This window comes from Vipera ursinii, assembly GCF_947247035.1.
Source record: "Vipera ursinii genome assembly, chromosome: 1".
Classification (NCBI taxonomy): Eukaryota; Metazoa; Chordata; class Lepidosauria; order Squamata; family Viperidae; genus Vipera; species Vipera ursinii.
The window spans coordinates 335,526,992-335,541,454 of record NC_139512.1 but is presented as its reverse complement, the minus strand read 5'-3'; the positions used below and the strand labels follow the sequence as shown (position 1 = coordinate 335,541,454).

General features: G+C 43.6%; 1 protein-coding gene across 1 annotated transcript; it reads left to right on the top strand.

The window, feature by feature from the left end:
• The first annotated feature begins 1,133 nt into the window (after window positions 1-1,133).
• On the top strand, window positions 1,134-13,606 carry LOC310650819 (uridine-cytidine kinase-like 1). Its single transcript, XM_083379584.1, has 15 exons — window positions 1,134-1,349; window positions 1,691-1,890; window positions 2,393-2,499; window positions 2,660-2,830; window positions 5,182-5,253; window positions 5,443-5,632; window positions 7,996-8,057; window positions 8,520-8,536; window positions 9,775-9,873; window positions 10,382-10,475; window positions 10,695-10,757; window positions 11,767-11,889; window positions 11,994-12,101; window positions 12,312-12,468; window positions 12,742-13,606. The coding sequence occupies exons 1-15, from the start codon at window positions 1,141-1,143 to the stop codon at window positions 12,813-12,815; spliced, it is 1,746 nt and encodes a 581-aa protein (XP_083235710.1). The 5' UTR covers window positions 1,134-1,140; the 3' UTR covers window positions 12,816-13,606.
• Window positions 13,607-14,463: the final 857 nt, after the last annotated feature.

Genomic DNA, 14,463 nt, shown 5'->3' with positions numbered 1-14,463 from the left:
CTGTGCTATGCCGTAATGCAGTGCTGGCTGAGGGATTCTGGGAGATGACACACAGCACCCTAATATATTTGCTTGGTGTTAGTTTAAATGTTGTGTAACTTAGGACTTTAGTGATTCAATGTTTGAAATAGTGTTTTGTTGTGCCAGTATGAGGGTAGACTTTGTAACACTTTAACTATGACTGGATGGTGCTATGAAGACACCATAAGTTGCTGGCAGAGAAATAGCCTTAGTTACATTGTTAGAAATTCATATAATTATGGGATGAAGTTGATTAGAAGCTAGTTATTTCAAAATGCAGAAGCCTGGTTGTTGGTGGGTGTAAACCACTGCTGTTCAGATTATTACTATAACATCAATGCTGCAGGCTCTGGTGACCAATACACAGCTGCATACAATTCAAAATACTGATTTTGATTTTAAACTCTTATCTAGTTTAGCATCCGGGTACCTGCAGGACTATCTGCCTCAAATAGATCAGGGGAGAGGAGACATTAATACCGTCCCTAATAGCAACTACCATATGGAACATTTTTTCCAATGGAGATTTGGATGGAATAACCCTTTCAGGAAAGCAGTTAAAATGGAGAGAATGGTGAACATTGCTTAGTTATACTGATAACGACTTACTTTAGATCACTTTTGGCTGTCAGTACAAATAATTTCCACTTCCCTCTCTTTCACTCTGTCTTCCCCTTCCCTTTTAATACCTAGCTATGACATTACACTTCCTTTTAAAAATTGCATTCCGTGAATTGGACGAAGCGGACGGTGATCCACGAAAGTTGCCCCATATTTTAATTTGCTACCGGACATTTTGGCCGTTACTCGGCCGATAATAAAAAGGACCAGTTTCAATTCCATCCATAACGACCGGCATCCAATTCTGCACGGATCTGAAAATGGCTCCCCCAAGGGAAAGTTCGGAGTCTTGATAATAAGATCTCTCTCTCTCCCTCTCTCTCTCTCTCTCTCTCTCTCTGTTCTTTTATTCTCTATGGCAGGGGTAGGCAACCTCGGCTCTTTTATGACTCATGGACTTCAACTCCCAGAATTCCTGAGCCAGCTTGGCTGGCTCAGGAATTCTGGGAGTTGAAGTCCATGAGTCATAAAAGAGCCGAGGTTGCCTACCCCTGCTCTATGGTCTCCCTAGAACTTGACGGAACTTGCCCTTTCGCAGTGCAGGGGCGGTGTCGACAATGCCAAAACGTGGTCCTTAAGCGCGCCACGCCTCGACGTTCTCCCGGCAAGCTGTGCGGCTGCAGGCAGAGGACTGGCGGGAGCGTGATCGAGATGGCGTCTGCCGACGGCGTGGTCGAGGAAGCTGTCCCGGCTGGGCGGCGTAGCAGGTGAGGAATCGGAGCCGGGGCATCGCAGGAGGAGCCCGAGCGAGTTCGCCGGCGTCCCTTGTCCGCCTCACCTTGGAAAGTTCCCCCGGTTTAAAATGTCCTGCCCGCAGCCGCGGCCACGTACTTCTTCCGCCTCCCATTGCATTGCTTAGTTCTTCCTAAGCTCGGAGACGACGTGGGAAGCCGAGCCCCGGATGCCTCCGGAGACGGGGCTTGAAGGGTGGTGTGGATTGTAGGTGGCTGGGAGGAAGTGCAGAAGGAGCTGCACCATGCATGACTTTCTTTGTTGGGCGGGGCGAGATAGTCTTCCTCCCTAATGTGTTGGTTTCTCTCCGGCTCAGCGGGAGCAAAGGAGCCGCCTTGAACAGCCTTGTCAACCTCTTGCCGCTCACGCCGTCGCTTTCCCCAAGAAAAAGGACCACCAGCCAGTCGAAAACGGAGCCGCCGCTGCTTCGGACTAGCAAGCGCACCATCTACACGGCTGGACGGCCGCCCTGGTACAACGAGACGGGCACTCCTTTCAAGGAAGCCTTTGTCATTGGTAGGAGAATCAGGGCTACTCCTTTGTCCTGTAGATGGGAGGATCCGTTTGAGTCCTTATGAGATTTATTCAGCAACTGGGAGCTCATGGTCACTCTTTCCCTGCCTTTGGATATCTATTCGTTTCTCATTTTCTTTACCATATTTCCCCTCCTTCCTTGAAGTTGCAGCTACTTGCATAGAATGAGATTAATATGCTGACATAAGGGTTTTTTAATCAAGTATTCTGTTGTTGCTGGCCACATTAGTAGTACCACGCCTGCTGGGTTTGGCTGTAATATGTTATGTGAGCCACATCTATGCTTGCCACTCTTGAGTAATGCTGCTGGTGACATCTGCATGCTGGCTTGTTTCCCACTACGGAGATTGAAGTGGAGATCATTGGAAATCAAGGCACACTAGACAGTAAAGAATAAAGAGGAGAGGGAACATGTCTTAGGGCTGTTCCTCCAGATTATCCTCTTCTCGTTAGCTTGTGTTAGTGGTGTTTTCGTCTTTCCCAGGCTTGTGTGGTGGCAGTGCATCTGGCAAGACTACAGTGGCCAACAAAATCATTGAAGCACTAGATGTGCCTTGGGTGGTGCTGCTCTCCATGGATAGCTTCTACAAGGTGGGCTGGTTAAAATATCTTGGCCCAACTCCCTCAACTCAACCCCTCTCAAAGGTAGAGATGGGAAGAAGTGAGAAAATGGAGTTTAGAAAATCACCTCTACAGTATTGATCCAGTCTGTTCTCTTCCCTGTTTTCTGTTGTCTTTGGTGCTCTTCCAGGTACTGAACAAAGAACAGCAAGAGCAAGCTGCCCGTAATGAATACAATTTTGACCATCCTGATGCCTTTGATTTTGACCTGCTCATCAGTGTCCTACGAAAGCTGAAAGAGGGCAAGAGCGTTAAAGTTCCTGTTTATGATTTTACCACACATAGCCGGCGCAAGGAGTGGGTATGTTGGTGAGGGAGGGTGTTGTGCTATTCATAGCAATTAAAATTAAATAGAATTTAAATTAAATTAAATAGAAATTAAAAGGCTTCACTTCTACCCTTTTCTGTGAGGCTGTATTATCTCCGTAAGGTATTCATGATCTGGTATTCTGCAATTGGCTAAAACTGCACAAATACATAGACTTTGTTGGCTGGAGGGCTTGTTATAGGGCAGGTTGAAAGCCACCCAAGCTCCTTTAGAGAGTGCAGAATCATAGCTCCAAACATGTAGCAAACATAGCCAATAGTGTAAATTTCTGGGAATGGTTTACATGTAGAAGCCTTAGATTCCTCATTCCTGAGGTAGGTTTTCTATTCTAATGTGGAACTGAAACATTTCCCTAAAATGACTGTATATCTTCTACATAAAAACATTAAATTGATCTACCTCAATTTTCTCAACTGTGCAGATTTCAGCTCCTAGAATTCCCCATTCATTCCACACATCTTCAAGCTGCTGAGGTTGAGAAACGCTTGGTCTACCTTATCAGTTTCAACCAATCAATATTTATTCGGTCAATGACCAGAAAAGTTTAAAAGAACAAAAATAGAGCAAATCAATATACTAATATATGAACAACTAGAAAAGTAAATCCTATTATAACTCTTTGACGTTCTATTACTATGTTAATGCAGTTCCACAGGTGGATATAAATCTACAACATTGATAGGTATAAAATAGAAACCATATATGTTGTAACAATTTATGTAATAAACCAAGAATAATATTTAAAGGAAGGGTACTGATGTAATATAATTAATTACAAAATATTATTAAAAAGATCTACAAGTTTCTGGCGAAAAAGATCTAAGTTTCTGGCGAATCCCCAATGCTGCTGCACAGAATCTGGTCACCTGCACCGTGATCTCTGCCTGCTCATCCTTAAGCAGCCACTGGAGATAAATATTTTCTGAACGACCGGGATGCCTATTAATAATGGGGAGGACATAGTTTTTCCAAATGGCTCTGTAGAAGGAGCATCGAAGGAGTATGTGACCAATGGTCTCCACCTCTCCAGAGCCACAGGGGCAGAGTCTTTCAGACAGTGGTGTCTTCTTGTACTTGCCGTACAGGACAGCCAAAGGAAACACATGGCACTGTGCAAGCGAGAATGCTTTACGGTGGTTTACTGACTCCAACTGACTAAGATACCTGGCAGGTGTAACCACGTATCTAATAGAGTCAGGGGCCAGAAACAGCAGAGCTAAACCTAAGTCCATCAGTTTAGTTTCTACAAGTATGAGAAAAATGAATTTCTCACAGTCAGGAAAAATAATGCAACCTGATTCTAGCCCTGTTTTTATAAAAAAGCACTATTCGTGCACATCCATTTATTTGGTTACAACTGCTTTCAATTAGTGAAAATAATGCTGCAATGTTTCAATTAAAAAGATTTTCTGTGTTTTAGCTACTATGTTTGCCTGAATTGGCAGGCATTTCTTTTGGAGCCTGATAAGGTTCAGATGCTGCAGGATCTTTGGAAAGAAAACTGCATTTGACTAACAGTATAAATGGTTTCCACAGAATGTCTCATTTTGTATTTTCTGTCCTAATTCATGTAATGAATTCCATTTTGCTTTTTGAAATGCAAGTTTTTCTAAAGCAGTTTCTAAGTAAACTCAAATAGAAGAATAGAATTGTGATATGATCTGAAAAGAAAGCTCACCAATATTTTTCTGATGTTATTGATTTTTTGATGTCAGCGAGAGTCCATCTGGAGTAGGCTATGCTTTTTTTGCTACGGTAGTCTAGTATTCATTGAATGCCTGATCTGTTTCATTTTGGGGACTGGAGACAGATAATAAAATTATAGTTCTGCTCATTAGGTATCTTTTTTCACCTGCTTGCTAGTGTAGGGGTTTGTAACTATTTTTTAGATGGAGGAAGTTAGCAAGCTGAGGATGAGAATATTTTATTCATTATAATAAAGGTGGCAAATAAATTCAATAAATAAATATTTCTGGAATACAGTGGACTATTCCATTTTTTTTAGGAGAAATGACTATCACTTTTTCCTGAAAGCTGATGGTCACAGGCTGAAAATGGTGCTGCTAAAGACTTGTTTGTCTCCATTGGTGATTTGAGGGCTATATCGCTACTCCATTGGCAATTATTTCATTTGAAAGCTTTGTTAGATTGTGGAGTCTTATGATATGAGAAAGAACTTAATGTGAAAGAGAGGGCATCATACTGGAATTGACCTTGATTACTTGTTAATATACCCAGGAAGAATGTCTTAGATCTGAGTTTCTGGTGGGTTCTGATTTCTCTCCCCAGCTTTAATTGACATATTATTTCTCCTTTCTTTGCAGAAAACTATCTATGGGGCCAATGTAATTATATTTGAAGGTATCCTGTCATTTGCCAATAAGGAGCTTCTACAGGTATTGAATAGAGCAAAGGTAACAAACATGAGTAGATGGGCTCCCTATTTAATCTGTGTCACAAATGCTTTGTGGGAAGTAACTTGTAAATGAGTCCCTCAGAGATGCAGACATTTGAATAAGTTCTAAGATAAGACTTTGGCCAGATGCCTTTGTCTCTAGTTTTTCCCTTCCTTGTGACTTCTGTAGCTCCTGGACATGAAAGTTTTTGTGGACACAGACTCAGATATCCGGCTTGTGCGGCGGTTGAAGCGGGACATCATGGAACGTGGGCGGGACGTGGCAGGTGTCATCAAGCAGTACAGCAAATTTGTGAAGCCGGCCTTTGAGCAGTACATTGAACCTACAATGCAGGCAGCAGACATTGTGGTGCCTCGAGGTGAGAGAAGGAAAGGCTGTAGGTTTGTTCAAGGTGCAACTTTGGGCTGTGTTACTCACTGTAGAAGACACAGGAATTTTGAGTATGAACACTGAGACAGAATGCCTGCTTCATGTCTAAATATGACTACAATTTAATCTCCTGGTTTCTAGTCCAGCACCTTAGCCACCACACTAAAAATGGTTCTCATAAAAGATCTGAAAACTTACTAATACAAAGATTAACCTCTATGACCAAGAGAACCATATGCACCTTAAAGATCTTTTAAAAGCATTTAAAAAAACAGACTGATTGATTTATGGGATATAGAAAATTTAAAAAAGGGCTGAGTCCTGCCACTGAGCTATTAATGGGAATGATGAAATATTACCTAAGATGCAGACATCCCTATTTCAGAATCTCTTTGACTTTTGAACCTACTCCTTAATTCAAATGATTTTTTATAAAGAGTGATCTTTATATAGATAACAGAGATGGAAGGGACCTTGGTGGTCTTCTAGTCCAGCTCCCTAACCAAGCAGGAAATCCTATATCATTCTGGACAAATGGCTGTCTCATGTCTTTTTAAAAACCTCCAGTGATGGAGCACCTACAACTTCTGGATGCAAGCTGTTCTACTGATTAATTGTTCTTACTATCAGGAAATTTCTCCTTAGATCTAGATTGGATCTCTCCTTGATAGTTTCCATCCATTACTTCTTGTTCTGCCCTTGGGTGCTTTGGAGCAGAGGTCCCCAACCTATGGTCTGTGGCCCGGGAGCAGACTGTGGGCTCTTGGCCAGTAGGCCGCAGAAATGGCTGGCCGGTGCGCACACACATTTGAAACGCATTTCCCCTCACTCACTCCAGTGCCCGCTGGCCTCTTTGCCCATTGTGCAGGCACGAAGGGGAATGCTAGTGAGGGGCGGGTGTCTGCAGCCCATTTGTGCATGTGCCGCTAGCCTGGGCAGTTTGTGCAGGTGTGAACAGGCTGCTAGCCGCCGTGGGAGTACGTGGCTGTTCGCATAAGCGCACAGCACCAGCGCATGCTGCATGCGCGAAAGAGTCTGCTAGTGCCACACACCAGTGTGCATGGCCCCATGCGTGCGTGCACTCACACACCAATTTTGAAGCTGCTCTCCTTTGCTCCGGTCCTCGAGCCCGGAAAGGTTGGAGACCTCTGCTTTGGAGAATAGGTTGTCCCCCTTTACTTTGTGACAGTTTGCCAAATATTGGAAGACTTCTGCCTGGTCATTCTATCCCCCTATCTATTGTGATGGCCGCCCAGGGACATTATATTCAAATCAAGTACCATCTTAATACAGTATATAGAATTAAAACAAAAATTTATGTCTTTCAGTTATAGGCAAAGCTGCTTTCATTTATAGGGCAAAATTAAAGGAGTTTTCCTCATCTGAATCCACCATATTCCACAATGCGTGTCTAGCTTTTGAAATTAAAAAGTATGCTTAATTTCTTTGACTAGCCTGGATCTTTCTGATATGGTTGTGTAATGTAAATGAAATTCCCCATTTGCTATAATGGGCAAGAAAATAGAATTAGATCTAACCAACACTATCTACATTTTGGTAAAGTTTTAAAATGTTGAGTTTTACCAGTTACATAGTATTGTACAGGTAGGTATGAAAAATTATTCATAATTGCTTCACTATAAATCAAGTATTGGATTTCCTCTTGATGGTTTGACAGTCCCTTAAGTCCCTAGACCAAATAGGCAGCAAGATGAAATAATTATTCATAGATTACATTTGAGATCTGGAGTTTGTATTACCTTGGCATAATTCTCCCAGTTCTTGTGTCATAGTTGTGTCATAGCTGATCTGGCACACATACCAACTACGGACACAACTCTTGCATATGCACAATATAGCAAACAAACATTGCTAGGAGTGGAGAAAATTTATCCCCCCCTTCTTAAATTGCCCCCATGTTACAAGTATAGTTTAGCAAATATAAATCTGGTTAACGCAGGCCAAAAAACCCGGACCCATTTCTAGGGGCCTCTTCTCCAAAGAGCAAGAACTAAGTAAGTAGCAGAGATAAGTATGTGCAGCATAACCCTGTTAGTCTACTTTGGGAAAAAGCCTTAGAAGTGAATTGCTTAAAACACTTGAAACGTGTAATAGTTATTGCTGTTGCTGCTGCACTGATAATCACTCTAGGGCAGGTTTCGTAACCTCGGCAACTTGGAAGATATGTAGACTGACTCCCAGAATTCTCCAACCAGCCATTTTGGGATTTGAAGTTTACACATATTCAAATTGCCTAGGTTGAGAAACACTGCTCTAGCAGTTGGATCCATCTCCCATGGCTTGTTGGAGTGAATGACCAAATCTGTGACTAAAAACATTTTTTTCCCCCAGGTGGAGAGAACTTTGTGGCTTTGGACTTGATTGTTCAGCATGTTCATAGCCAATTGGAAAAGGTGAGGAGAAGTAGTTTTGGGGAGGGAGAAAACATCACAGCGGCAGAAAGCCCCATTCCCACATGATTACTCCTCCTCATTGCCCAGTATCTGCTTCTTGTTATAGTCCAAAGAACTATTCTCTCCTTGCCAAGAATTTACCCTTTCCCCATATCCTGAAAAGGCATCCCATTCCTGGCCATTGCTCTCCTATATAAGCCACAAAATAAAGATTGCAGCTGATGGGTGTTCCAAGAATCCTTCCACTCCCGATGGCCCCATCTACCACATTGTTTTTGTCTCCAAATTAGTAAGCAATAGGGAGATGGGGAAGAATGGCGCCACCATTCTATTATTTTAGGCTTGGCCTTGGGGCAAATGTTGCTGTGTACAGTGACCGGCTGTTCTGTTTTGTTTCACTTCCCACTACACCCTGCCTTGTAACACTGCCTCCCGGTGTGGGCTCCTCCTCCTACCGCCCAGCGTGAAATCACAGTCAGGTATGGTGGCACCCTTAAAGAAATAGAGCTAGATCCTTCCTCCTCTTCTCTTCTCTCCCCCACCTTCTTCATCTTAGTATTGTTCTCTGACGCCCATCAAACCAGCCAGTGGGAGAGCAGCTGGGTGTTGGGGAAGATTTGTTCGTACTATCTGGTGGGAATATGCAAGGAGATAAATATAGGCAGTTGCTGGGGCTGAAGATTCCTTAATGAGCACGTGCAAGCTTCTGACCACTTTGGAACCTCCCTAGATAGAGCATGTTAGATTTGTGCTCTTTTTACAGAGAGTTCAGCTTTGCTGTCTTTCTTTACAATCAGACTTCTCAGGGCGCTGCTTGATAAGTCTCACTTTCTCCTCCATGTCAATGAAGTGTTTCTTGCCAACACTATTATTTTGTGTATAAGAATATGCACAATAATATACGGGACTGTATCGAATGGAGTTTCAGTACGTTTTACATCCCAGCCACGTTTCCACAAGTGTTATTTGCATATCAAAACGGTAACACTTTTCAGCGAGGTTGGGATGGAGGACGTTCATGCAGTAGCTTTAAGACTACTCTCAGTGAGCTACTGGGATCCCAGCTGCTCTCCCTGGTTTGGTGCTGTGGGAGCATTCTGCTGTTCCTCTGCCCCACGTCTCAGGCAGGAAGCTGCTGCCTTGTTGCCCTCCTAACGCACTCTGTCTATCTGTCTCTCTTCTGTCCTGCTGGGCCTGGGCACCTGCGTCAGAGGAAGCTACGCTGGCATATGTGAGGACACTTGGTCTCCTTTGGCTATTTCCTGCTGCACCTTCCTCTCCCTGTGTACTGTGCTCCATTTTGAGGGGATGGTGGGGACGGAGCAAGGCTGGGGGAATCTTCCTGCTAATTTCCTGTGCTCCTGTTTTTTTTTAATCCCGTAGTAGAAAGATAACTTACCTGTGCCTGATTTTCATGGGTGGGCACTGGAGACTTTGGTGTGGTGTAGTTGCTGGGCAGAATTAGAGCAGTTTATAATTGCTCATAATAAAGAGGCTTCATGTCCTAGGTTACGCTATTTGCCTTTTTAGAAGCAGGGAGAGGAGTTTGAAATTCCAGAATTTACTTTGGATCTAGTTCTCTTTCTTTGTGCACAAATGTGGTGGGGAGGGACCATATGAGCAGAAACGATGTTTTGCATGCAGAGCTGCTATTGTAGGGCGAACAGATACATTGCTTCCGTCTTCCATGTGTCTCATCATTCTTATCTTTTCACAGAGCAGCCTTGGCCTCTGCTCATCAGGGACAACCATTGCCAACAACCTTAAGTGTCTTGGAGAGCACACCGCAGGTTCGGGGGATGCACACTATTATCAGGTACTAGGCAAGATATATCATTGGGGGTATGCTTGCCTCTGAGACAGGCTATAAGCCTCTGGAGAGGGAAAGGCCAGCAGTTTGTGTTTTAGCAGCTACAGAGGAACATCAGAGCTGCTTAAGGAAAAGATGGAGGGCTTGGGTTTCATAGGTAAATTCAGTGCTGTCAGACTGGTTGTCATGGTTCCGATAAATGAGACAGTTCAAATGAAAAGTAAACATTGTTTATCTAAAAGGTCTTAATAATGAAAGGAAACATCTAAATCAAATTATCCAATTAGTTTTACATATGAGGTTTCACTTCCCATTCTGTACGCGGGCTTTTCCAATCTTCTCACAACATCCGGGTAGATTTCCTCCCCCCCCCCCATGAAGCAATTAAAGTAACAGGCTGTCTCTTATATTGTCAGTGCAAAAACATATCAATGTTTGCAGCATTGACATAGGTTGCTTTAGATACACATTTTCTGGGCTGGAATCCTAGCATGGAATAACATTGCTTTTGCAGGAACAAGGACACCAGCAGGGATGAATTCATATTCTATTCCAAGCGTCTCATGCGACTGCTGATTGAACATGCCCTTTCCTTTCTACCACTCAAGGTATGTGCTTCTCCCACCATTTAACACCACACACGAACACACTCCACTTATCTTAGTGCCAACGGAGATGCCATAGACTGTCTAGCCTTCTATCTGCATATGGAGTATTTTCTTATGTTTTTTGGTTCAAGCATGCCTCAGCAAATAGCCTTGCATGATTGCTGATTTGGCCTTGTCAGCTCCTTCTATTCCAACCTGCAATTGTCTTGACTTTTTCAGCCAGTTACTGTAGAGACACCACAGGGGACAATTTATGATGGGAAGAGATTCCATAGGCAGCGGGTGAGTGATTTTTTAATTGCCTCAGAGGGGTCTGTCGGGTAGTATCTTCGTAGGAGAAGAGAATAGGGGAAAGGTGGTGAATAGACTAATATAATGATAATGATGATAATAGAATAACAGAGTTGGAAGGGACCTTCAAGGTCTTCTCCAACCTCCTGCTCAAGCAGGAAACCCTGTACAATTTCAGACAAATGGTTGTCCAATCTCTTCTTAAAAACCTCCAGTGATGGAGCACCCACAACTTCTGAAGGCAAGCCGTTCCACTGATTAATTGGTGACATAAAATTTCTCGTTAGGTCTAGGTTGGTTCTCTCGATTAGTTTCAAGGAATTGCTTCTTGTCCTGTTTTCGGGTGCTTTGGAGAATAGGTTGACCCCCTCTTCTTTGCGGCAGCCCCTGAGATATTGGAGCACCGCTATCATGTCACCCCAATCCTTCATTAAATTGGTGAAGATCAGTCTTGTTTTCTACAGAATAGGCCTTTCAGCAGTCTTGTTGGGAAAGGTCTACTTCAGACATGTCAAACACAAGGCCCGGGGGCCAGATCCGGCCCGCGAAGTGGTTTCATGCGGCCCGCGAAGCCATCCTGGAAACAGTGAGGGAACGGCCCCCACTGCCTTGGCCCTGGCCCAGAGACCCTCCTTCTGCCAGAGACCCTCAGATCTGTCCCACTCCTGCCCAGGCCCCCATAGGCACCCTTGATGCAAACGATGTAGAGCTGGCCATGCCCACCCAATAGGCCATACACACTCTAGCCACGCCCACCCAGTAGGCCACGCCCACCCTGGCCATACCCACCTGGCCCCCTGAGGGCAAGCACAATGCTGATGCGGCCCTCCATGAAATTGAGTTTGACACCCCTGACTTTGCTTAGTAGCTGCTAGAGATGCAGCTGGGATTTTCTTCATGCAGTCAAGTCCTCTGTCACTGTTACAAGTACAGAGCAATAGATTTAAGTGATGGCGTTTCGACAAGGATCTTGGAAGAAAACTGTTCTCCCCTTTTGTAGATCACTGGAGTCTCCATCCTGAGAGCAGGTGAGACCATGGAGCAGGCTCTTACAGCTGTCTGCAAAGATATCCGCTTAGGAAAGATTCTCATCCAAACCAACCATGACACAGGGGAACCTGAGGTGAAAAAGAGAATCGGGTCTTTTGGAAGGGCGGGAATTAATTTTGAAATGGGGCCGAGTTGTGGATAAGATTATTTTTCTTATATCTTTTCTGCTCTTGCCAGCTGCATTATCTCAGGCTGCCCAAAGAGATCAGTGAAGACTACGTCATTCTGATGGATAGCACTGTGTCTACTGGAGCTGCTGCCATGATGGCTATTCGGGTGTTGCTGGTATGTTGAGGCCCAGTAATATGAGATGAGTGGTGGTTTGGTTGGAATTCTTCTGTTGTTGATGTTATAAGCCAAGACAGACTGATGAATACAGCTAATATGGAATGGGGTTGCATACATGACAGGGATTGATGGTTAAAGTAGTCATTGAAAATAGTTTGGAGAACTCAGAATAATATAGAGACTGCTCACAAGTGCTGTATCCCATAGGATCATGATGTACAAGAGGATAGGATCTTCTTACTGTCTCTGTTGATGGCAGAGATGGGAATCCATTCTGTGGCTTATGCTTTTCCCCGTGTACGTATCATCACCACTGCTGTGGACAAGAGAGTCAATGAGGAATTCCACATCATTCCTGGCATTGGTAAGCAGTTGTTGTTTTCTGACATTTTGTTTTGCTTTGGCCTATTTGGCGAGCCTGAGTGGTACAGATCAGGCACTGTCTAGCTGTAGCATTCATTTTCTGATAAGTGATTTTGACCGGCTGATTTAATAATAATTTTTCCTCTTACGTGAGGACATTGTAGTTTGCAAGATTAACACTTATTGTTTGATGCAATGTTGTGGGTATTTCCATGGGCCAGAAAGAAGTTCCTGAGCTGCATCTATTACAAGCATGTAATTCATGTTTTACTAGGTAACTTTGGAGACCGTTATTTTGGCACAGATGGCACCATCCCCTGGTATGAGAATGACGACATGGATTGCTGACCTGATTCTGCTGGACAAGGCTTTGTTTCTTGAATATTGGGTATTTTTTCTTGGCTTGACTATGGGCATAATGTTATTGCCTTGGTCCTTTCTTTTCATAATTACAAGCTCTACTAGACTGCTCGGCAATGGTGCAATTTTGATAGCACTTCCTGCTATAATACACCAAATGGGATGGAAACATTGCTGCTGCTGCTGCTACCTTCCCATTCACAGTCTCCATATTTATTGGTATTTATTGGGGCATACGTAGTACTGTAGTACTGCTTCCCATCCTCTCAGTGCTGATTAGCTTCAGCAGCATCTTGTCCCCTATCAAGGATGCTGTAAGAAAGTGTATCCCTGCACATCCATTGGATTTTTCACTGACCTGATGACCTACTGTGCCCTTTTATATGTGTTTCCCCACTGGCTGACGTGCAATGCAAGCAGGCTTCTGCACTTTGGCCTGGGGTTCCTCTCTCAAAAAAGTTTTGATGCTGACTTATTTGGGATCCTGTGATCTTGATAGCTGTGTGTAGATTGCACTTGTCCTCCCTAAGTTGTGACTGCACAAGCATTTGGGACCACAGCATTGCAATAAGGGACCTCATACTAGAGGTAAGTGCTCTGTGCCCAAAGTCAGTACTACTATTAGGGAAAGCCAGAGCTATATTTGCCTTCCAAACTAAAAGTAACTATTGGCCTAACATTAGGCTCCCAGCCTGCATTCCCTTGTCCTGATCTGTTTTTCAGTACTGTACTCAGCAGACTTGGTTTTTTTAATCCCATAATAAAAATTTACAGTGCTAGTTGGCTTTATCTTTTTGTAATGGGGATCTCTTAGTTGGATGTCTTTCAGAGGAGGAGAGGGAAATATGGAGATGTCATTTACATCCTATTTGCTCTGTGTTTAATTTCAGAAAAAGATTGAATCAGTATCAGAATAAAAATTAAATCATGCAATACAACTGAATTATAGAATATCTTGGAAAATCTACAAATTATAATTAGCGCCTGGGTGAAGTGTTGTACTGTTGTCCAGTGACCAGGCGTCAGCTGTATGGAATCTAACATTGCTGCCAATATCCAAGGTTTGGTAAACTGAGGAGAGGAGGATAAGCATGTGGCTACTAGATTGGAATTGGCAGGATCTGTTGTTCAGTAGGAGCAAAACCATTGCAAAAGAATGTCCCCAGTCCCTCTTGGTCCAGAAGGAAGTCATTGTATGAAGTGCCGTTGAATTGTGCCAGGAAGGCAACACCCTCTATTCAAGTCCAGACGGGTAATTCATTGGAGCAACAAATGTTTTCAATTCCATATCCAAATCAGGAAAAGATCAAGACCAGGGGTGTCAAACTGCCGGCCCGCGGGCTGGAGCGTCACAGAGAAACCGCGCCGATCCCATTTTTGGCAATGGGAAAAAGTTCCGATATGTCGCGCGACGTCACGTGACGTCGCAAGTTTGACATGCCTGATCAAGACAGTCCACTTCAGGATTATTTACAGATGCAATTTCTATGACTTCAAAAAAGAGACTTTCAAAGCAAAAGGTGGTGTCTTCAAAAGGGGGTGAGGGATTCACCACTGTTGTTCTCAAGTCAAGTAATTTCTCTGAGGTATTTAAGGTGAAAAAAGGTAAAGGATTCCCTTGTCCAGTTGTGTCTGA

What these genes read in the sequence shown, in the direction of transcription:
- LOC310650819 (XM_083379584.1), top strand. Translation starts at nt 1,141, where the DNA reads ATGGTCTCCCTAGAACTTGACGGAACTTGCCCTTTCGCAGTGCAGGGG. An exon ending in CCGGCTGGGCGGCGTAGCAG is followed by an intron (nt 1,350 to 1,690) that starts GTGAGGAATCGG and finishes TCTCCGGCTCAG; the next exon opens with CGGGAGCAAAGGAGCCGCCT. An exon ending in ATGACACAGGGGAACCTGAG is followed by an intron (nt 11,890 to 11,993) that starts GTGAAAAAGAGA and finishes TGCTCTTGCCAG; the next exon opens with CTGCATTATCTCAGGCTGCC.